This window comes from Ictalurus furcatus, chromosome 1 (assembly GCF_023375685.1).
Source record: "Ictalurus furcatus strain D&B chromosome 1, Billie_1.0, whole genome shotgun sequence".
Classification (NCBI taxonomy): Eukaryota; Metazoa; Chordata; class Actinopteri; order Siluriformes; family Ictaluridae; genus Ictalurus; species Ictalurus furcatus.
Window position 1 is genome coordinate 18,492,028 of NC_071255.1, and position 24,988 is coordinate 18,517,015.

Consider the following 24,988-nt stretch of genomic DNA (forward strand, 5'->3'; position numbering starts at 1 on the left):
TGGAACCTCAGTCTGTGGAATGAAACATAGAGCATTGCCCTGAGAAAGTCCAGTGGTTATGTCCATACTGAATCAGATATAAATCAGGTAAAAAAAAATATGGAAGACTGTTGTAGTGTGTGTGTGTGTGTGTGTGTGTGTGTGTGTGTGTGTGTGTGTTTTATAAAGAAACAGACACGGCAGAATAATGAGTGATGACCTCATAATTTAAAACTAAGTAAAACTAATGTATATGAACAATAAATACTTGAATTGTGAGTAAACAATATTTACATATAATAGATAAAATCCGTCATTTTAATTGGTTTATTGTAGTTGGTTAATCTAATAGTCTAATAAATTTGACTCAGTGGCATTATTGCGTCAAGACGAAAGAACTCTTCCTTGCACAGACTTTAATATTATTATTCCATATTAAAAATTATCATAAATGTGATAGCTTTTGAAATGTCGTACTGTCTCAGACACAACTCTAAACAGTGCTGGGAAAGTAGCTGTTCTTTTTTTACATCATCAACGAGATTCGGAAATGGCTTGTATAATATAACCCTCGACAGAAAACAGTGCATTTCAATAGAAAAAAATAATACTCCCTTTAATCGATGCTAAATCCTGGCATAATGCTGTATAAAAGGCCTCAATCATCATTAACTCAGCTTACCCTAGTGCACAGATTAGACATATGATGGAGTAGCTGTGGTTTCACTGATAAATCAATACTCTTCTCCTTAATCATTAACATCTCAATTGTTGCAGTCTGTTGCATCTGCTTCCTGTATTGCCTGTGGACTGTTGTAATCTTAATATTGTTAGAGAACTCATTCTTCCCTCTTCTATAAACACTATGCAAGCAACCAAGCAATAATGCAATCATATGGGATTTGTGTTCGAATTCTAACAAATCTCCTTAACTTGGGGCTTTCTACCTCCTGACTGTCCACTCAGGCAGTGTAGAAGAGACTACTTACTGTGCTTTGAGGTACACATCTGATCTCATTCTTATGGGAAACGATGGATGACACACTTCTTTTGGCAGATATTTCCTTTTCGATATAATGTACCATTCAAACAGGTATCATTCAGACATCTGGATAGTGGTTCAAAAAGACATGGTTATACCAGAGTTTCTACTTCTCTTCACATTCCCAAATTGGAAGAGCTGAAAGTGAGTAATGGAGCAAAGTTTAGTTGAATTTCCCAGGGACCAGAATAGAGGAAGAAAGAGGGAAGTAAACTTAAAAAAAAAAAAAAAAAAGAGATGTAGTGAGTTTTCTTTTTTTTCTTCAACAAATTGCCTTCATTGTTGAAGGTGATGGTTGGGAATGTCTTATGCCAAATTCAAGGGTCTCCAGTGAAAATATGTCCCATTGCATTATTTTCAAGAAGCTCACTCCCACTGAGCTAAACGATAACATGAGTAACCAGGAATTCTTGGATGTCAAACTAGACTTGGAGGAGTGGTGTATCTGGTTAGAGAGGGAGCAACATCTGTTTCAAGTGTACAGTGATCATCTAGAGTACTTGAAATCAGCAAAACACCTGACACCTTGCTATGCCATATGGGAGTTGCTTTCCTCTTGTTTCCAGTTCACAATCTCCGATTAGCCATGATCAAAGAATTTCAATTCTGTTCCCAAGCCCAGGTACACCTCCCACAGATGAGTTACATCCATTTCCCTTTCGTCAATACCCTTGGACCCAGATTGTCATTCATTTTATCACTTCCCAAGGCATGAACACCACTTTGGTGGCCATTTTCTTTTAATTTTTTTGGCAGATTTTCAAAATGTCATTAACACTGAGGACAAGAGGACATCAGCTTTACTCCTTCAGCTTTACTCCTTTACAGTGAGGTTAAAAAGGATTTGATCCCCTGTTGATTTTGTACTTTTGCCCACTGACAAAGAAATGATCAGTTTATAATTTTAATGGTAGATTTATTTGAACAGTGAGAGACAGAATAACAACAAAAAAAATCCAGAAAAACGCATGTCAAAAATGTTATAAATTGATTTGCATTTTAATGAGGGAAATATGTGTTTGACCCCTCTGCAAAACATGACTTAGTACTTGGTGGCAAAACCCTTGTTGGCAATCACAGAGGTCAGACGTTTCTTGTAGTTGGCCACCAGGTTTGCACACATCTCAGGAGGGATTTTGTCCCACTCCTCTTTGCAGATCTTCTTCAAGTCATTAAGGTTTCGAGGCTGACGTTTGGCAACTCGAACCTTCAGCTCCCTCCACAGATTTTCTATGGGATTAAGGTCTGGAGACTGGCTAGGCCACTCCAGGACCTTGATGTGCTTCTTCTTGAGCCAGTCCTTTGTTGCCTTGGCCGTGTGTTTTGGGTCATTGTCATGCTGGAATACCCATCCACGACCCATTTTCAATGCCCTGGCTGAGGGAAGGAGGTTCTCACCCAAGATTTGACGGTACATGGCCCCGTCCATCGTCCCTTTGATGTGGTGAAGTTGTCCTGTCCCCTTAGCAGAAAAACACTCCCAAAGCATAATGTTTTGACCTCCATGTTTGACGGTGGGGATGGTGTTCTTGGGGTCACAGGCAGCATTCCTCCTCCTCCAAACAGTTGAGTTGATGCCAAAGAGCTCCATTTTGGTCTCATCTGACCACAACACTTTCACCCAGTTGTCCTCTGAATGATTCAGATGTTCATTGGCAAACTTCAGACGGGCATGTATATGTGCTTTCTTGAGCAGGGGGACCTTGCGGGCACTGCAGGATTTCAGTCCTTCACGGCGTAGTGTGTTACCAATTGTTTTCATGGTGACTATGGTCCCAGCTGCCTTGAGATCATTGACAAGATCCTCCCGTGTAGTTCTGGGCTGATTCCTCACTGTTCTCATGATCATTGCAACTCCACGAGGTGAGATCTTGCATGGAGCCCCAGGCCGAGGGAGATTGACAGTTCTTTTGTGTTTCTTCCATTTGTGAATAATCGCACCAACTGTTGTCACCTTCTCACCAAGCTGCTTGGCAATGGTCTTGTAGCCAATTCCAGACTTGTGTAGGTCTACAATCTTGTCCCTGACATCTTTGGAGAGCTCTTTGGTCTTGGCCATGGTGGAGAGTTTGGAATCTGATTGATTGATTGCTTCTGTGGACAGGTGTCTTTTATACAGGTAACAAGCTGAGATTAGGAGCACTCCCTTTAAGAGTATGCTCCTAATCTCAGCTCGTTACCTGTATAAAAGACACCTGGGAGCCAGAAATCTTTCTGATTGAGAGGGGGTCAAATACTTATTTCCCTCATTAAAATGCAAATCAATTTATAACATTTTTGACATGCGTTTTTCTGGATTTTCTTGTTGTTATTCTGTCTCTCACTGTTCAAATAAATCTACCATTAAAATTATAGACTGATCATTTCTTTGTCAGTGGGCAAACGTACAAAATCAGCAGGGGATCGAATACTTTTTTGCCCTCACTGTAAATTCCTTCATATTATGTGGAACAAAGTATTTGAATATTAAGTTCTGTCAAGAATCTACAAGACTGTATACACCAATCTTTCATATATTCATCATATATGAATAGGGAAGCTTTTGGGAGCTGGAGATGATCGAAATCTGGATGCATGGATCACCAACTATCTCACTGACAGACCACAGTATGTGAGGCTTCAGGACTGTGTGCCTGATGTGGTGTTTAGCAGCACGGGAGCACCACAGGGTATAGTGCTCGCTCCCTTACTCTTCACCCTGTACACTGCAGACTTCAGGCATAATACAAGCAGTTGCCACATGCAGAAGTTCTCTGATGATACTATCATTGTTGGATGGGTATCTGAAGAGAATGATCAGGAATACCGGGAGGTCATCGCTGACTTTGTTAACTGGTGTGAGTTGAACTACCTTTGCATCAGTCCCAGCAAGAGAAAGGAGATGGTGGTTGACCGCCGTAGGAGGCTGCCCCGGACTACTCCGGTGAACATCCAGGGTGTTGACATACAAATTCCTGGGTGTTCACCTCAACAATAAACTGGACTGGTCCAAAAACACCATGTCCTGTACAAAAAGGGCTAAAGTCGTCTCCATCGGCTGAGGAGACTGAGGTCTTTTGGTGTGTGCAGGACTTCTTTTTCAATTCAATTCCATTTTATTTGCATAGCACTTTTAACAATGGACATTGTCTCAAAGAAGCTTTACAGAAACATGTAAACACAGGATACAGATTTTAAGTGTGTGAGTTTATTCCTCTTGAGCAAGCTGGTGGCGATGGTGGCAAGGAAAAACTCCCTAAGATGATAAGAGGAAGAAACCTTGAGAGGAACCAGACTCAGAAGGGAACCTGTCTTCATCAGGGTAACAATGGATAGTGTGAAAGTCAAAGAAAGTTCATTATGGTTTTTACATAAAGTCTTTTTTGAACTAGTCCACTGTTCACTAAAGGAGACCTGAGTGCAATACTGCATGTGGTAATTGCAGTCCCAAGGCTATAGTAGCAACCGTAGTCCCAGCAACCACAGCGAGAATGTCCATGTGGAATTGAGTTCCAAAACCATTTAGATGGTACTTCAAGCGGTACCATCCTCAATAATCTCCAGGCTGTAGCCTCCAGTTGATGAGAGCTCCATCCAGAGGTAGGGCATCCGGATGGATCAGGCAGGTCCGGAGAGCAGAAACGGTCAGGATCACTGGCATCTCCATAAAATATATCTCCAGATATATCTCCATTACAGCCTGGACTTAAACACTGAGACTGTGTTTGAGTCCCGAACACTAATTGGAAGGCTGTTCCATAAGGGGCTTTATAAGAGAAAGCTCTTCCCCCTGCTGTAGCCTTAACTATTCGAGGTACCAACAAATAGCCTGCACCTTTTGATCGAAGTAGGTGTAAAAGACCAAAAGTTCACTCAGGTACTGTGGCAGGAGACCGTTTAGTGCTTTATAGGTCAGTATTAGTATTTTATAATCAATGTGAAATTTTACTGGGAGCCAATGCAGTGTGGATAAGATAGGGGTGATGTGGTCATATCTTCTGGTTCTAGTAAGGACTCTTGCGGCTGCACTGTGGACAAACTGGAGCTTGTTTATGTACTTACTGGAACATCCACACAGTAAGGCATTACTATATTCAAACACAGAGGTGACAAAAGCATCAACAAATATTTCTGCATTATGTAGTGACATTATAGATTACATTATACATTATATACATTAAAGAAGGCTATCCTAGAAATATTATCTATATGAGCGTCACATGAAAGACTGGGGTCAATAATCACACCAAGGTCTTTTACTGCTGAAAAATCTACTTACTATCTTCTATGCAGTTGTCTGCTGGGGAGTTGGGAGCTCAGAGAGGGACAGGAAACAACTTAATAAACTGTTTAAGAGGGTTAGCTCTGTCCTGGTCTGCTCTCTGGACTGCATAGAGGTGGTGGAGGAGAGTACGATGTTAGCAAAGCTGGTGTCAATCATGTGCAACTCCTGTCATCCCCTGCATGAGACATTGGGGTCCTTGAGCAGCTCCTTCAACATTTTTCTATTCTATTCCTATTTAATGTGTATTTTCTTATCTGTTGTGTGTAATTGAGCTGCTATAACAAGGGAATTTCCCCAGTGTGGGATCAATAAAGTTTATCTTATATTAACTTATCTTCTATTTTTGGAGCATTTGTAAGATACTTTGAAGTGTCCCTTGTATTTCTTGTTAAACAAAGGTCATAGTGGGTCAGATGAGTCAAGGTGTAGTATTTGTGAAACGCCCTGCAATTCTTGTTCCCACCTGTAGAAAACATGCCCTGACAATCAACAGGCACAGAATCTAGAAGCATCTAAGAGCATGGACGTATCAACATGGCATTGGCAATAGAATGCTGTTGAAAAGGCTCCTACTTCTCTGACTCACACTCTCTAAGTAATTGCGACTCTCAAGTGCTGGCATTTTCCACCCACTCCAAATGATGGGCTCTATAATTGGGTTATTTAATGATGTTATTTCCCCCACACAGAGACAAGCAGTTGCTCTTCATTTGACTTACCCTGATTGCTATTCACAATTCTTTTACTGTTATTATTAGTGGAAAAAAATTTATTGGTCTAGGTGCTCCTTCAGGAAGCACTGAAGTTTTCTAGCTATCTGTAGAATATATGTTTTCTAGCTATCTGTAGAAAAGGACAATGTATTCTGTGACGTAAAACAGAGATCATGGTAGTTTTGTTTGGGAAAACAGGGACACTTAATTATAATTTCACGTTTGTATACACACAGATGTATATATTAGATGTGTGAGTGAGCCAGTTGGATTGAAAATGCACGTTTGAGCACAAGCTGTTGTATTAAACTGCATGATGATATAAAATCATGGCACTGTAATCATGGATTTATTCTCTATGTGGTTATGCTAGAGTAAATAAAATGTATTTTAATTGGTTAATTATAATTTAAATTGGTAAAATGCATTGGCATTCATGACATTTCAATATAATAGGTATTGATGCATCTTTGAATATATTATACCCTTACAGTTTCAGCTGTTTTTCAAGAAAATGTTCAAATTGTTCAAAGTAAAGATGAGTGATGATAAGATTTAGCAAATATGAATTTGAATTGCTTTCCATCCTGCACATCCTTGCGTCCATGCACACAGGCAACTAATAAAAAGTTAACTGAAAGTGAAACATCATAAAGTTAATTTGGATGATATTCGTGAACATTATCCAAATTACAGAACAGAGGTTTCTAAACCCAGCCCACCTAGACCAGTTTCCAAACTGACTTGTGGTCAGTTCAGATGCAATAACACTGGCAGCAAATAAAAGTGTGCTTTGGTCCACACCCAAAAACTTGGTCCATATGTGCTGAACAGCCTGTGTGTGTCAAATCCTGTCTTCAAAAAAGCTTAACACTAACAGTTTTCCCAAAGCAGAGAAGAGTGTGTGGAATATAATGAGATATAAAAGAGAGCGATGGAAGCCTTTTATCCACTCTATTCCCCATTGACCTTCATTTCACCAGCAGTTCTCTCTCTCCCTCTCTTTTTGCTCATCTTTTTCTCCTTCTTCTCTCTTTTAGACTTCCCTAAATGTCATTCCAACATTTGGACTTTTGGGTATACATTTAAGCATGTCTCCTACTGGTTGAGGTGATATTTCTGTCCCCTCTGTTCTATTGTTACTAACGATTACAACTCATATCTCATATTTTCAGCCATGGAATGTTTTAGCATTCATGTGCTCAGTGGTGGATTCAGAACATTCTTACTGGCTGGGGTAAGACACAGAGCTATAGTGTGGGGTGGCAGGGGTGAGACACAGAGCTGTACTGTGGAATGGCCAGGGTGAGACACAGAGCTGTACTGTGGAGTGGCCAGGGTGAGATACAGAGCTGTACTGTGGAGTGGCCAGGGTGAGACACAGAGCTGTACTGTGGAGTGGCCAGGGTGAGACACAGAGTTGTACTGTGGAGTGGCCAGGGTGAGACACAGAGTTGTACTGTGGAGTGGCCAGGGTGAGACACAGAGCTGTACTGTGAAGTGGCCAGGGTGAGATACAGAGCTGTACTGTGGAGTGGCCAGGGTGAGATACAGAGTTGTAGTGTGGAGTGGCCAGGGTGAGATACAGAGCTGTACTGTGGAGTGGCCAGAGTGAGATACAGAGTTGAAGTGTGGAGTGGCCTGGGTGAGACATAGGGTGAGACATTACATGTTTCAGCCTTTGCTAATTTCAATAATTAGGTTAATCCAACTGTTGTGTTTGCAGTGGGTTTTTTTTTTTTTTTTTTTTTTTTTTTTTTTTTTAATACTATATAGTATTAGATTTTTAATTTTCTGTTTAAATGTGTATTGTTGCTTTTTAATCATTTATCATTTTCAGGAATGGCTCTACCTTTTCCTAATAGTACTTTGAAACCTACAACACCAGAAAAAAACACTGTGTAAATGCCAAACCTCTGAATAAATGGAATGTTTATTAAAGCAATCAATGGAAATTTATTAATAAAGTTCATGTTAATGTTACACAGTCCTCTGTGAAATGTTAATAAGGTCATGTTAACTGATAATAAGACTGATCATAAGATTAAAACTATTAACTAATAACTATGAGGCAAACAAACAAACAAACAAACATAAAACTTTACCAATATGGCCCATGATAATGTGCAAAGATAATCAATGTGTGAAGTCCAAATTTAGCAGCTGCCACTAAGTTTTAGCTCGATAAAACACTTTAGTGAACCAGCTAAAGTTGTTTCATTTGTGCCTTTGTAAAACTAGATATACAGTATGTTACTGACATATTTTATATAATACATCATACCATCTCAGATTGTCATACCATCTCAGATAGCTGCTGTTGCTCACAAATCTGATGAAATAGCAGTCATGTGTAGGATCCCTTCAGAAATCAAACAGTCTGAGGAAAATGGCTTATGGCAGCGTAATAAATCGCATTAGATTGATTGTTGATTTGAAAAACCAAGTGCATAATATGAAGTGTATAACTGCATAAACCACTGTTTAAAATACAGGACAATATAGTATGCAAAACCAAAATGAAACAGTTAGTTAGCTAATGTAATAGCCTGATTAATTCTCATCCAATATGTAAATATGTAAATTTATTCTGATCACCTTTCACCACATAGCACTGGTTATCATATCTGATCTTTTTTTCTGTGGCTACATGTCTTTGCTTTGCCTTTTGTGAAATTAGTGGTGCAGCACAGTTAAACACTGTATTACCAATAAAAAAATATATGTTTCTATCAGGGGGTTGCCAGATCATATCTTAGAGGTATGAGTATGCATTCCCCCTTCAACCCGAGCTTTGTTTCCCTTTGTCTTTACACATTTAAAAATGAAAGGAAAAACTCATTTATGGACACGTTGCCAGAAATCCCATGCTTGTATGACTCAATAGTGCTTGTTCTATAAAATTCCAATTAAACAACAACTTATCAGTTCTGGAGTGGTCACTGAGATGGCCAGTGATATTTCAGGCCACCCCTTAACTCCACCCCCAGTCTTTACCATAACTACTCTTGGGCATTCTTCTTGAGCTTGTTAACACTAAACATTATATTATTATGACATAAATTCATTATATCTAAGTTAAAGAGTTATACAGTATCTAATACTAATGATTAGGTGTTGTTATGTTGAAAATTATTAATATGTTCATTCCACCAATCTTGATCTTTTACTGGTTTTATTGTAAAAGTAAATTGGTTTTATGTGAGAAGCGAATCATTTTTCTTCAAATCAACATTTTCAGTGCAAAAGTAGGATTTTTACCCCTTTTTCTTTCACTTGGCTGAATAAATAATGAAATAATGGTAGAATTGTCATCCTAAAAGTGTCATACTTTAGTTGACATTTATAGTAGTGGAGTCAACTCTGATAGAGGCCACTGTGTGTGTGTGTGTGTGTGTGCGTGCGTGCGTGTGTGTGTGTGTGCGTGCGTGCGTGTGTGTGTGTGTGCTAGTGAAACACAATTCTGTGAGTGACGATGTCAGTGTGTATCCTGTAAAAATAAAGTACTCCATTCTGCGTCAGGCTTGCGCAAATATACACACATGCACATATGCGTGCACACATACACACACACACACACACACACACACACAGACTAGGCAGTAGTGCTTCTGGTGCTGTGCGGGCCACACAAAGCCAGCCCCCTGCAGAAGGGTATATAAGGGCCGCTGTTGCACAGTGTGCTGAAGTTTTTCTCATTCATATTGGTTCAGCACGGCACATCATCTCACTCCATCTCCTGTCTCGCCAGCTGCTCTTCTCTGCTGCACAGCCTCAGTCTCAGTGCAAAGGTATTTGTTTTACTCTCTTTTTCTTTAGAATATTGTGTTGAATTGGGTGAAACAACATATATTAGATTTTTGTTTTCTTCATTTAACCATTTTTAGTTCTTGAAGAAAATTTGCTTTAATAACTTTATTTTTATTTTATTTTATTTTTTTTACAATCAGACATAATTGGAATAGTGTGAGAACATTAATCTCATATATTAATTCTTCTAATATCATATAAATTATTATTCAGACAATAGAATATATTGGTTATACCGCAGTTGTGTTATAGAAAGGCTCATATACCTCATATGCTAATCAGCTGCAGATCAGCTACTCTTTTTGAGAAAATAATAATAATAATAATAATAATAATAATGTTCTAAAAAGTAATGAAAATAAAGATACCTAATGGGATTATGAAAGGAAAGCTAGGCTTTAAGGACATAGCCTTGATTCTCATCAAGAGCATATAGTATATTAAGAGGTGTCAATCCACAATCCAGTTCCAAGCACTGACATTTCAGTAAATAATTTGCCTATTATGTCAATATTGACTGAATCTAATTGTTACAGTTATGAGGTTATATTTGATGTCATATGAATGTGTCAAGTTGGTGTTAATATTATGTGAACACTCTAAACCTTATTTGGTGCTGTAGTGCTTAGGGGAAATAGGTTATTACATTTATAATACAAATTGCCAGTAAAGGACATTTTCTCTGGGTTTGTGCTTCAGGCATGAACACTGGAATCTGTGTGTTAGTGCTGCTGGTGGCTCTCTCCAGCAGCAGCTGCTTCTCTCACCCCACACACTTCATGGAAGAAGGGAAGTTGGATGGAGGGTCTGTAGATGCACACACACGCCACACCCTTGCAGTGCCCCCCAGTGGCCAGCTCACATTATTGTCTAAAACACAGGAAGAGAATGTAGAGGAGGACGCTGTGCGCAGGCTGAATGAACTGCTGGCCAGACTCATTTCCAGAAAAGGTATGGTAGTGTCATTTCTTTGCTACACACCATTCATATTCATAAATATTCTGATGATAGTCATGCTTTGAGTATTAAATACCAACAGAGAACAGGTAGCATCTTACAGCACCTTATATGACCTTGTTACAATTCTTGTTACGCATGAGCATTTTTCGACATAAACCATATTTAGATGTTCTATAGTCATATCATAGCATGTTATACATTGCTTTTTCCTGCAACCTGTAACCAGAGGATTCACCCATCTCCTCGTCATAGATTCATACCGCAGAAGCCCATCCCTCAACAGCAGGTCCAACCACAGAATAAAGGACAGAGACTACCTGGGCTGGATGGATTTTGGCCGTCGGAGTGCTGAGGAGTATGAATACTCTTCGTAATATCCAATCACCCAATCATCATTTTGAAGGAACCAACCAACCAACCAACCACATGTACAGAGAGATCCATTTAAATTTTTCTCCCTGCCATTCATGATATTGTTGGAGTGCCCTTTCTTCATCTTATTTCTGATGTAAATTTGTATAATGAAGATGATGCAATATATGAATATGTATGTGTAACTCATATGGATTTTACGTGCACTCACATTTTGGGGGGCGGGGGGGGGGTGACTGGTAATATGGTCTGTTTTATTTATTTTCTTGTGTGTACAATTTTGCTTTAGCATAGAGAATATGATAGCTGTTTGAGAATAAATCATTGCCTTAACTCATTCACCCAGCTGTATTTTCTCTGGTGTCTATAAGTTTGTATGATGCCATCACACTAAAACATAATGAATTCGACAAAACTAGAAGGACGGCGGCGGCACCAGATCCCACATTTATTCAAAAGCAAATGTGATGTCATGGAAACAATGATTAGATTAGATCCTATTAGCATGCATGCTAGAGCGGAAGCTTTAACAGCTCTAGAGAAGGTTGCGATAAAGACTGAGACTTTGGTATTCTTGATTACTACTTTACTAATGAGATTTGAGCCAAACCACTACGGAATTACATGAAAAACATTACTGAAGTGACAGACTAAAGTCCTCCACATTGCAGTGGAGACCAGCATAACAATGTGTTTAGTGCTTAGGGCAGAGAGCTTACAGTTAATGACCACAAAAACACATTCACTTATTGATCATTCAAAGTGGCAGCACTAGTGTATATGACTTTCGGCATCTCTCTCTTAACAGCCTTAGGGAAAGCTCACTGCACAGGCAATAAAAGGCTTGCTTTTACTTGTACAAGCACGGAGCTGGAAACAGACAGACTAGAACGTAACCTCATGCTGCCTATTATGTACACCACTTGAGTTAGCACATAATGGATGAATTGCAGGATGGCAAATGAGAGAGAGAGAGCAATAGTTTATAGAGAACAAAAGGCACCATTATGCCACAGGTGTGCCTCAATGAGAAGGGTTTCATTCAATTAAGACAATAAAAAGTGAACCAATAAACCCAGACAAGCACACGTACACCCACACATGCGCAAACACATGCGTGCACATGCACTTATCCTGACATGAAAAGACCTGCTGCCAGTGCAATTAGATGTGTTACAGCAATTCAAACACTGCCTCCGACTGTCCTCACACTAATACACATACGACTACTTCCCAGCATTGTGATTAGCACGAAACAGATTGATTATCTAAGATGCTCTTGAAGCATCCACAAGCACATCAACATCCTAGAGAACAGTTTCACAACAGTGTGATGGCGGAAAATAAGGCCATCACTAAAGATTTACTTGGCAGTGAATTCCTTGGGGAGCTCATTAAGGCATCAAAACAAATCGGAATCAATTCCCAAGCTATCCTTTCCACCATCGTCACTGAACTTTTTGGTTTCAATGAAAAGCTTAGGTGACTGTAGAGACGTTATTACATTTTAATTGCCTTTTTTTTTTTTTTTTTTTAACCAGGGAATGAAAAAAGTACAGAGAAACTTAAGTATGGGGATGTTGTCAAATTCCTGTGTCAAATATGGAGCAAAAATTGTACTAATTATTATTCATAATTTACCATTCAACCAATCAATCAATGTCAATTAACCAACCAACCAAATAAATATTCTGCTAATTAAGACAAATTAAGAATTTGGTTTAAACATTAAACATTTGTTTAATGACTCTCTGGATTGAATGCTAAGGTGGCATTAACAGCAAAAACAAACCTAGTTAGCAAATGCACTCAACTTAAAGCTAACTTACCTCAACATGCTTCTTTAGATTTAAAGGTGGATTTTTAAAGGCTGATATTCGTTTGTATGTGGGAGGCAGAGGACACATCTTATCCTGTATGAATCAATGGTAAAAGATCAAATAAAAAAAATCTCATGGCATTTGAGATTTCTAACACTGACTTCAAAAGGTCAAAATGAAAATGGGTAAATACAGAGTTTTCCCATCCATTTTTTGTACCGCTTATCCTACATGGGGTCATGGGAAGCCTGGAACCTATCCCTTGGACTCGGGGCACAAGGCAGGGGACACCCTGTCAATCACAGGGCACAATCGAACAACCATTCACACACTATAGACAATTTAGAGAGGCCAATCAGCCTACAACGTATGTCTTTGGACTGGGGGAGGAAACCCCCCAAAGCATGGGAAGAGCATGCAAACTCCACGCACATGGGCAGAAGCAGGAATCAAACCCCCCAACCCCAACCAAATTGTTTTCACCCGTATTAAAACATAGCTAGGTCACCTATTATGTACATGTAATTCAATCTCCTCATGAATAAACTCTCTTCACTGTGGATTACACTATACTGTGAATGACCTGTATAAGTAGCTGCTACTCATAAGCATTAAGTGTTTATCACTCTGATGTTATCATATCATAAGCCTCCAATTTAATACAAAAAAAGATGATGAATGAGAGCTATGAAGTGGGACTGGCACTTAGGAGAAATTACTGACGTATGAACTAGTATATTTTAACTCATTAACATTTCTCCCTTCATTAATTCATGTAATGAGCAGTAGATGGTCAAAGCCTTGCTCCTGAGGGAATATCTCATCTATCTTTCTTTATTCCCAGAGGTCTCGAACATCAAATGCCACACTAAAGTGCTCAATGACAGTCAAGAATGAATGTCATTCACATATCATCCACACCTGCTCCCAGTGCTCAGTGAATAAAAAACTGATCAACACTGATAACAGGCTGATGTTATGCCTCTGATTTAGGTCAGTTTCTGGTGTAGGATATAGATTAGGGCTCATATCCAAAAAGAGTCGAGATAGCCCAAATGAGTCCGCTCTGATTGTGACTACCTGTAACATCAAATAAAATGCTCTCTTCAGACAGGTCAATATCCCGAGTGTAATGAAGTGCATTTAAACATTACACTACTATGTAATATGTAGGGGGGGGGGGTAAGAGACAAAACAATTGTATTAATTTATTTATTTATTTATTTATGAGCTTTTCTGTATTCGAAATTCCTGAAAACAAATCAGGATTTTTCTGACACTTTCTCTCACATTCCTCCATTTATTCAGTAATTTATGATATTTTGTATAAAAACATATTTCTATCTTTACAATTTACAGTGTACAAGTGGCAAATCTTCCCTTTATGCAGTCTGAGAGAATAAAACTCGTAACTGCAATGAACGTTAAGTCACGTATGACACCTCCGTGATCCTGCAATACATTCAACACGAACATGTTCAAGTCAAGGTTATGTGCATACACCTCTTTAAACAGAAAACCTTTTGGCGCAACTAAGAACATGATTAGGGAAGAAAAAAAAAAAAGTTCTGACCCAAATGAATGGCTGTATGTGCTTTCTAGAAAACTAGACAACATTTCTAGACATCATTTCTGGAGAATTAAAACATCCTTCATATATTCAGCACCGCATTACAAAATTAAAAACGCTCCTGTTAGGGTGACACCAACACCTTAATTACAGTGTTAACACTAATGTTTACTGAGGCAAAGTCTTCAGAATGAAAAAGTCACTCAAAATAGGGTTGAATAATAAAATTATTGACATCAGGCACTATGATAACGCTGTCAAAAGGACAGACTCACACAATGTAATTAAAGCTTACAGTTCAGTCTTTAGAGAGCAATGACCTCTCAGCAAAAACACACACACACACACTTTACAGCTTTTAAATAAAACAATACTGGTCAGAGTCTTCCAAAACATCTGCAGAGTTGCACTGTTTCCATCAGAAGCACTGGACTCTTATTATCCAAGAGGTTGTAACTATACTGCCTTTGAGTATTTTATACGTCGTTAATCGATTGCATTTACTTAACACACACTTAGAAATACATTGGTTACCCCCCAAATCTCGGATTCCTTACAGCTCTTCATGACAACTCTGGACAAATTACAGTACAGTGTGTGCCCTTATTTGTGCTACTACAGATTTCCTAACAGTGCCCATTTTAAAGGGCTATTCATATGTTTATTACACTGTAATAAGCATTATACAACAAACTATTTGATTTCATATTCTGTGAATACACAGCTATATAGGGATGTTGTAGGCATTTACATGGATAATGATGTGGGCAAGCAAAATTGCTTTTTTCTTTAAAAGGGTATTAATAATTTAATATGAGATTGTTTTGAGGGCACAGAAAGGATTGCAATTAGTCACATTAACTGGGGCGCTAACACACTATTGTTCTGTCTAGGACTAGTATAAGGATGTTATTAGTGTTTCAGATTTTCATACAAAATGCCAACCAGAGGAGCTTTGAGTTCAGGAAGATCATATTAACCACACAAGATTACAGGGATATGGTCTTTTAGCACAGTTATGCCAAAGTAGTCAATATCAAAAAAGTGCTTACAAACAGGCCTTATGCTACATTTTCTTGTAATGCAGAAGTGCAATTATTCCACAAATTACACAGTACAGGGATGAAAGAATCAAAGACATGCTGTGGTCTCTCTGGCTGAATTGCACTGTATGCATGACAAAATAATAGTAATAAAATGGTATTACAGTTACAGCTGCTATACAAAATCTATACAAATCTCTTTTATAGGCACAGTCGATGTGTCATGAGAATAATGTATTTTATTAAGTGTATATACAGAGGATGACTGACAGAGAAGCAATGCTCACTCCTCACTGAGGCTAGCCTGTCTAGGTTTGGGGGGTAGGAGCAAGTCTTCAGTAGGTGGCCCCAGTCCCTTCATCGCCATACTGGCCCCTACCATAACCGGATAACTCCGGTTTCTCCGAATCCCGGTCAGTCCTGCTATGGGGCTGGGTAGCCCAGGTTGGGTCCCAAAAGAAGGCGTGGCTAAACCGAGCCCAGGACCTGGAGTCAAAGCTCTTGGGCCGAGTCTGAAACGCTTCACCTTGTCCAAAAGCCGTAGATTGTGTATGCTCATCTCTGTCTGGCACTGGGATTCCGTGCACAGCTTGGCCTCTGCTCCTCGCATCTCCTTCAGAATGGAACTGGCGGGCCGTGAAGCCAGGAAGTTCTCGTAAGGCGGGTCAGAGGGACTGTAGTCCATAGGCAGCACAAGGCTGCTGGGCTTGGATTGGGTGGGGGAGTTTGGAGGTGTCGAGGGCATGGTGTCTAGGCCTGGGGCAGTGGGGAATGTTCTTGAAACAGATTGTGAATTGTTAGATGTTCTCTCAGCCCGGTCCCAGCTGTGAGGGTTGTAGACAGCTGCAGAAATCCCACTATCCTGTAGGAGGCGCACCAGGCCCAGAGAGGTGCTTGTGGTCTTGGTGTGCTCCCTCAGATTAGTGAAGCTCTCAGCCAGGCTGAGACGGCGTGGCGTGCAGGGGGTAGATGCTGGAGTAGAGTGCACGCTACTGATGCTCATCACACAGGAGGCGAGGGAGGGACCTGCTACCATCACACTGACATAGAAGACAGAAAAAAAAAGGACCTTAGACTGATACCTCAAGATTCATACAGAAATATGTTGCTGGCAATAATTTAAACACTTTCACACAGGTGTCATGCATCACTCCTCATTGTCCTGCAGTCTTTAAGACAATGCTAATAATCAAACTCGTTAGCCAAAATACCGTAGAGCACAACGCAAGGCTGGAAAAGTAGTTTTAACCACATTGGCAGTGTCGCATGTAACCTTCACACTGCCAGTCAAAGATGAATGAGAAGTTAGAGGCACTTCCTCTAAAACAGTCAGACTGGTTAAGTTTGGTTAGAAAGGCATGTCAACATCATGTCTGTGGCCCATCATGCTGGTACCATGAGACCACCCGAGTGGGTGTGGCTCAGAGAACCTGCTCTAAGCCCAGAACATGGTAAAATGCTGCTTCCTCCTCCTCCTCCTCCTCCTCACCATCACATGATCTGTGGAGAGTCAATTGTATAGGTTGTGTGGCTGCTACACAACACATCTGGGCAACTGTCTCTGATCACACTACACATTTAAAAACATCCTCACTGTTTTTGTGTGTCCATTATGAAATTGAGAGGAAAGCAATGTTAAAGTATAATAAAACAATCGACACCTCTGTTTGTACAGAATTCATTTTTCAGGGTAGTATTTGTAATAAAGTATTAACATGCCTTTTTTCTAATAAAACTTTATATAGCTATAAATCTTCATAGAATAAGGGGTTTTCCAGCAGCAACAATTCCTGATGTGTTCTGTGATATTATTGGATCAAAAATTCATTTATAGAAACCTGAACTCAAACAACGTATAAGCTAATATAAAGCGAGGTGTTTCACAGACTGTTGCTGTCATAGCAGTCTTTGTTTTTTCAAAGAATTTCTTCAGTCTGTGGGATTGCGCATTATTTTCTTTTGATTAGAAATTGGGTCTCTAGCTTGCATCACATTGACACCGTGCTGTATTCTCTGGGAGCTTTTCCTTCACTAGGAAAAGAAAGTGAAGCAAGAGATTATTACAAAACCATTCATCATTTGGCATAAATATTTTTCTCCTAGTGCATACAAAAACAGAGGTCTTTCCTGCTAGGACTTTAGTCGAAAAAGAGTAGGCATTTTGGGCTGGAGGTTTCTCAGGGAAGGAGTGAGAAAAACACAGGTATAGAACCTGTGAATTATCCCAGCTCTCTGTGTAAAAGCAACATAATGAAAACGGTTTTGGTGATTGGCTGGTATGACTAAAAGGAATACTTGAGTCGTAGGCACCCTCTAGTGGTGATGAAGAAATGTGCGGAGCTCACCTGGGAGTGACTCTGGTCAGCTCATCAGAGGGGTGGAGTATCCGGCAGGTAGTGAAGGTGTAGGTAGAATTTGTGTGAGACATACATTTACCAGGAAAATGAACTGGGAACAACAAGAGAAATACATTAGTGCACATCTAAAACACACACACACACACACACACACACACAAGAACGGCTTAAAACTGCATCAGAAATTGAAAACTAAAATACGCACTACCTCCTGTAATAGACTCTATTAGAAAGAAAGAAAACGGTGAAACTTGAGGTAAAAAGATTGGATCAGATACATGCAGTGAACCTTTTTTTTGTAATTAGTACAGTCCTTGCTTCGATTTATTCTGATACAGTTTTAAACAGATTCACAGAATAGGACAGAAGGATGGGCAAGAAGCAGGATCATCATTAGACAAGGATGATTTTCAAATCATCACATACAGATAAAAAGTGGAATGATAATATTGCCAAAGAGGAACAAGTACACGTCTGCATGCTTGCAAGACAGTAAATGAATATGCGACGCTACATACAGGGTGTCCCAAAAGTCTTCATACACAGTATACCAGCACCACGGTCAGTTGTGCCGTCGTCAGCAGATGTTTGTGGATGTTCACTTCTCGGGTGGTCCACAACACTCCGTCGTTTTTGAATTTGTTAATAAGTTGTGTAAAAATTTTGGAAGCATTTTGTTAAAAAAAGTGTTCATTTGTATGGAGACTTTTTGGACAACCTGTGTGTGTGTGCGTGTTAGTGGGTGTGAATGTGACCTACTGGCCACTGAGAAGTGCTTCAGCTCTCTCTCAGTCATGTGAGCAAGTATAATCAGAGCGCACTCCGTTTTTAATAGAATGCCGACATGCGACCATGTAACATACAGGTTTATCTCAATGAGCTTTTCCTGGATGCTAGCCATGCTCGAAGGTTCACTTAGTGAGTATGCGCGTCTGGTTGCATACACACACTCGCGTTCTGTAGCCCTTCACTATCCTATAGCCTGTTCTTAAAGGGATGCTTCCAACCTTTTAGTTCTAGGAAAGTGCAAAGTAGCTGTGAGTCACTGGATCACTGAAAAGGATTGCTGTGAAGCAGGTATAGTTTGCTGAGGTACATTCACACTCACTAACACCGTCAAAGTGAAGTACATCACTAAGAAAAAAAAGGCATTTTGATAGATAGTAAATTAATTAGATGAGTGCAGGAAATGAGAATGAAGCCCATGGTAGCAGTGGTACAACTTGTATAATAAACACTAATAACCACCTGCACTAAAATCTCTCCACACTAGCATCATTAAGCTATAATATGTGGTAAATCAATACACAAGACTGGGAGCATAATTAATCCCCGAAATGAAGGTGGCTTACAATGTGTTCTTTAAAAGTTCTTTCAAAGACGCCATTCTCATTTCAGAGCACAAAGAGAAAATAAATGATTCGTACATGAAAACGAAGTACAGATATAACAACAACAAGCAAAAAAAATCACTATACTCAAAACCACGGTGACGGCACACGGCAGGCAGGGATGAGGTAGTTGTGAGCTCACTGTACGCTGTGTAACAGGAGAGGGATCACAGATATAAGACACGTGACAAACAGGCAAATGTCCCCAGCATGCTGCTACATTCCACTGGGTTTGGCTGGGTGCGGGCAGTGGGTGGGGTTTGTGACAACCCTCATGTCTACATTAAAGACACTCCCTCACCAGAGGTCATTTCCTCCTCCTCATCCTGTGCATCTCCGCCCATCTCCTGAAGCTCTGGCTCTGCCCCTCGTCTCTCTCCTCGGCGCTGTTCCCGCTGCCGATGGAGGTTGGAGCTTGGTGAACAGGGCAGTGAGCCCAGGCCTGAGGTAGAGAGAGTGGGCTGAGAGATCTGATGATCTCCTGGCTCATCTTCCTCCAAGTCTGTGAACTTATAGACCTCCTCAAGGTCAAGCTGGAGATGGCGGAAGCCCTTGGTCACTACTCCCGGCCGAGCATCCAGAATGCCTCCGAGGTTCGGCTGGGCCAGCTGCTGCCATGCATGCAGAGTCGCTGACCCTGAGAAAAATCAGACACAGCAGAGATCAGACAGAAGCGTGTAAAAATGCTGCACTGTACTTCATGGCTGTGTGATGTCAGCAGATTTCAATAAAGAAGAATCATAATTAGCCTTAGTGATACTGATTCAGAATGGTAACGTTAACAGTAATTGAGCATAAAAGTCGTGAGATTAATAATTACCCCATGTACAGATTACAGGAATGACATGATTCAAAAGATTATAAAATGTTACGACGTGAGACGCAAAATACTTTAAGGTTTAGAAGAAATTGGCTCATAGTAGGTAAATTGTTTCGCAAATGTCTGAGCAATAAAGACTCAAACTAATAAAACAGGTCCCTAAAAAAATAAATAAAGTGTCAAAAGTTATAAACAATAAACATGATTAGGAGGTGAGAAATTGTCAGATTAAAGGGAAGCTAATTTGCTTCGCTAAACATCCCACAACACTGCATAAAACTGAAGGATATTATACTTGTAATATCCTTAATGACTGTAACCTCAGGAAATTCTCTAATTATTGTCTTTGAACAGGCTTTGGGGTGACGTACACAGCTGCTGCTGTGCGTAATGGGAGATGAAAGGATTCCCTGGACAATCAGCAGAGTTTGAACGTTTGATTTGGCAAATCAGTGAAACCCAGGGACATTTTGCCATCTTACTTGTAGAACTGATTTAAAATGAATAAAAAAAGTACTTCCTGAGCGTCAGTTTACTGCAACACTATTTGATCTAAAATACACATACATTAAACTGCAACTGAACATAACCTAATATCTATTGCCACTAATAAAGTGACACAAAAACAATGTTTTGTATTATTCAGCTAAACAATGTTAAGTGCCATAGATTGTCAAAGCTGATGCTGTTTTGATCATGCAGGCATTGCTCTGAGGGTTAAGGAACAGACAGTATAGGGGGGTGAAAAAAGAGAGAAGAGGAGGACTGTAAGAAAATAAGGGCAGAATTTATTGAAGAATTTAAAAACAGACTGAAATACAACATAAGATGCTTATGGTGGTTAAACCGCAAACTGAAACGTGACTGAAGGATGAAATAATATAGAAAAGAAAACAGGAGGAAAAGAGAAAAGAAAGAAAAATGGACTGTACCTAACCAACCAGAGAGCAAAGTCATGCTGAAGACTATTATATGAAAATGAGTCAAATGAAAACATTATTCTTTATATTTTGCATTATTTATTGCTGATAGGTGTCACAAAAGTGGATCATGTTTCTACATAAGCACAATTTCATATAATGCAAGTGCTCCAGTGCTAAACAAGTGTCTGTATTCCTCTAGAAAAAGGTTTAACATTTGCATTTGACTCAATTACACTTAAATATACAATTATCATTTTGATTCATAATTGCTTTTACTTAAAGAGAAAGAGGAAGACGATGAGATAGAACTAGCAGCTGGTGGGAGTAGCGAGCTGAATTTGATAAGTGGCATTATTAATTCTACTGTTCTCAAGCACTGACGTATTACTGGATTTTATAAGAAACTATTGCATTAGTTAAAGACAAACACACCCCTCAACTAACAAGGATTTACATCGTCAAATATATCAGACCTTTCACTATCTATGATAAAAATTCATAATGAAAGCTATAAAGTGCAGTTTCTCTCTATAATTGCACACTGCTGCACATGTTACAGACAGAAAGCCATATTATAGGAGTGTGTGCGTTCACACAGAGAGTGGCTAAATCTCGAACCAGCAGCGCGGCTGGGCGTGTCTGAAATAGAAGGAGTGCTGTGTGGAGAGGTCATCTGAGTGCTGGTGTATTAGAGCCCAGAGTGTATCTAAGAGTTGCAGGGCCACCGGCCTGCCTTTGTTCTGGTCACCTTCCAAAGGCTTGACGATCTGCAGTTTCTCAGGCAGGTAGGAGCGACTGCTGTACACAGAGTAGACCGAGTGCAGAGTGCCCAGAGATAGGATGCTGTCTGAATGGGTGAGCGAGCCTCCTCCTTCTCCATCACTGTCTCCACATGGCTCTCTCTTCTCCATGGCTAGTGCCAGCAGCTTGCGTTCTCTCTCCTCCTCAAAAAAGCGCCGCTCGCTCAGACAGTTGTCACGGCGAAGCGAGAGTCTCCGTAGCGCTGCCTCCAGGTCATGAGATCCAGGTGTGCCAGGAGTACCGGGTTTCTTGTTCGAGTCTTCTGAACTGAAGGACCAAACGAGAGAAAGAAGATAAATGTTACTTCACCAAGGGGAAAACCCTGGGATGGGGGGGATTAACAATATATATCCAAAATCACACTCTCCTACTTACTCCTGAGGAGTGTGGCTCTCCAGCAACATGCTGTTGGTGCGGTTGTCCATGACACTCCCTTCTCCCCCATAAACACTGGATCTGGGCGTGCTCATACAGCTGGAGTGCCTAGAATTCATGGATGATGTTTGATTGGAGCCTGGGATATTCATGGGGGAGGGGCAGAGTGAGCGCTGGCGAACCACCTGGTTAATGTTGCGCACTGTTTGGAAGACTCGCTTTGGGTGTAATCTGGGGGGGGGGGGGGAATGCACGCACGCGCACACAAGCAAAAAAAAACAACAACAAAAAAAAACCCAGGTCACAAAGTGTATTTTTGTGTGCATGTAACAGACAAAACTGAAACCAAAGTTACGCCAATAACTGACACCAACCAGACTCTATACCAAATCTATACTATTCTCTACTCTATACTATACTCTATAATCTATACTGTATACCAAATCTATACTATACTCTATACAAAAGAAACTGAAAGCATTTTAGGCATTTGTATAGTTATACCGATACCTCTGATCTTCGACTTCCGGGTCAGACATCTGAATCTCTTTCCTCATGGTCCCTTCAATTTCAGCAGCTAAGGAGTCCTGTTCCATACATACAGCATTAGATACTGGGAATAGGTGTTTCTGGTTCTTATGTAACGGTCGTTTACACCATCCAGCTGGCTAACCACAAGCAACAGAACAGTTCTGACATTGTACAGCCTCAGGACAACATGGGATACAATCAGCCTCTCATACTTTCTTCTCTGCATAATTAGCTATACTTACATGGATACTCAGTAACATGCAAACTCACCAGGAAGCTATGCAAAATCATAAATATAAATATAACCTATCTAGACCTAGAAAGAAGAGAGAAGTCATCACTCCAGTGACATACAGTACCTTGTAGTAAGTCTAACAAACAGGCATTGATTCCGTTGATTTTAAAGTCTTTTTTGTCATTAGTATACATTAAATAAAGTGATTTTTTTTCCTTCAGAGAAGAATATCTGATTTTTCCTAATATAAGAAAATGCCATTTAACAAAACAAAACAAAAAAAAGTCCTACTGTCTGAGTCTATACAGTAGCAAACTATTACCTTTACACTTATAAAATCAGCCTATTGTGGAACTTTCTTTTTCTCACCATGGGGAAAAAGCCGAGGGAATGAAAGCGGCGCGGTGTGCTTTGAGGCACCGTCTTGTTCCTGAAGTTCTTCAACTCCTCTTGGGCTTCATGCAGCATCTCCATACACTCTGCATACTTATCCTCCAGCTCCTGTAACTATAGAGTGTAACAAAGAGCCAAGTGATCTTAAGGAGAATGTATCCTACCAACGCCATTTCTACACCTTCTAAAACCTTCTGAGGTTTGAACATGCAGCTTATTCTTGGTGGCTAAAGCGCTGACATTACCTCAGCAGTGAGTTGTCGCTGGGCATCCTTAGCAGCTCCCAGGTGCTGCGTGAGCTCCTCATTTTCTACTGCGTACTGCAACACACACATCCACACAAAAACACCATCAACTATAGCCCTGTAAGATGCCCAAACAGAACCAAAAAGCACGAAGGCTGATTGAGGAGCAGACTGTAACCCATCGATAAAGTCAAGCACTTACACATTTAACCTTTTTCTGAAGGTCCACTATCTGAGACAGTAAGTGTGTTATCTCTTCCTGCTGTCTGGAGGCATCTTCTGTCTTCTTCGCCAGCTCCTCCGCAAGTGACGAGATCTGTAGGTTAGCATCCCCTACGAGAGGAGAAGAAGAAAACTTACTCAACTTTCGATTCAACTTCTTTGCTGATAAAGACCTCATTATAATCTGTATCTGATGTTTCATATTTCACTGACAAATTCACATTACTGGATGATATTGCACAAATATATCACAGTAAGACAGTAATGCGTTAAAAGGAAAAAAAGCAACAGGATCATGAATCAAACATGAGGAAGGATCTGTTTTTTTAGCCAAGATGTAGTTTATCTGCCAGCAATATACTTTAACATTAATACTTTAACAAATATATTTTACAAAAAAAAGTGGAATTGTATTTATAGCCTTGCCTTGGACGTTTGCCTGCAAAAATCCCACTGTGTACACGCACACACCACAGTAGCTGCGTTTACATGGAGAACAATAATCCACTCTTAACCCGATTAAGATGATACTTTGATTAAGAAACTACCATGTAAACAGCAATTTTTACTTACCTTAATTAGATTAAGGTCATACTCAAATTAAGCTCTAATCGAATTAAGACAGGTGGAGTACTATTGTTTTAGTCGCATTATGGACGTGTATTACAGACAAGTAAACACCTTAATCACATTATGAACATCGTGTGAGAGTTTTCAATGCATTTTGTGACAGGACACGACCACACACGGCAGTTTTACGGCGAACAAGAGAGTTCGGCCGCGTCCCAAGCCGCATACTTTCCTACTATAGGCCTGTAGTGGGGAAAAATACATGTATCTCGGCTACTATATAGACTCTAAGTACACGGTTTGAGATGCAGCCCACGGTTTCAAGCAGTTGTCTATTAGCACGTATAGCATGACAAATAATTAACTGCACTTAAAGCGTTCGTAAAAAAATTAAATAAAAACACCCAAAACTGTATACGGTACCATAACAAAGATGAACTGTATGTTGATACGTGAAATCCTGGAGGACGTCGGACGGCGTGGCACGGTGATGCAATGACGCGGGCTGTTAATCTAATTATGTTCTAAAACATGTAAAACGGGAACATGACT

At 40.0% G+C, this 24,988-nt stretch overlaps 2 protein-coding genes across 6 annotated transcripts in view; one reads left to right on the forward strand and one right to left on the reverse strand.

Annotated features, from left to right (window-relative positions):
• The first annotated feature begins 10,384 nt into the window (after positions 1-10,384).
• ccka (cholecystokinin a) lies at positions 10,385-11,321 on the forward strand. Its single transcript, XM_053634104.1, has 2 exons — positions 10,385-10,759; positions 11,021-11,321. The coding sequence occupies exons 1-2, from the start codon at positions 10,510-10,512 to the stop codon at positions 11,140-11,142; spliced, it is 372 nt and encodes a 123-aa protein (XP_053490079.1). The 5' UTR covers positions 10,385-10,509; the 3' UTR covers positions 11,143-11,321.
• A 2,845-nt stretch (positions 11,322-14,166) lies between these two features.
• Positions 14,167-24,988, reverse strand: part of trak1a (trafficking protein, kinesin binding 1a) — a 44,761-nt gene continuing 33,939 nt past the window's right edge. For all 5 annotated transcript variants that reach the window (XM_053630773.1, XM_053630748.1, XM_053630764.1 and 2 more), the window contains 9 exons: positions 23,847-23,977; positions 23,645-23,719; positions 23,376-23,513; positions 22,751-22,827; positions 22,241-22,471; positions 21,813-22,132; positions 19,623-19,958; positions 17,919-18,021; positions 14,167-16,613 (listed from right to left, as the gene is read on the reverse strand). In XM_053630773.1, coding sequence (XP_053486748.1) covers positions 15,857-16,613; positions 17,919-18,021; positions 19,623-19,958; positions 21,813-22,132; positions 22,241-22,471; positions 22,751-22,827; positions 23,376-23,513; positions 23,645-23,719; positions 23,847-23,977 — 2,168 coding nt within the window. In that variant the 3' untranslated portion in view covers positions 14,167-15,856. The remainder of the gene's footprint in view (positions 16,614-17,918; positions 18,022-19,622; positions 19,959-21,812; positions 22,133-22,240; positions 22,472-22,750; positions 22,828-23,375; positions 23,514-23,644; positions 23,720-23,846; positions 23,978-24,988) is intronic.

Excerpts from the sequence above, each read along its gene's own strand:
- ccka (XM_053634104.1), top strand. The coding sequence starts at position 10,510 with ATGAACACTGGAATCTGTGTGTTAGTGCTGCTGGTGGCTCTCTCCAGC. Across the intron at positions 10,760-11,020 it reads CAGACTCATTTCCAGAAAAG|ATTCATACCGCAGAAGCCCA; the intron begins GTATGGTAGTGT and ends TCCTCGTCATAG.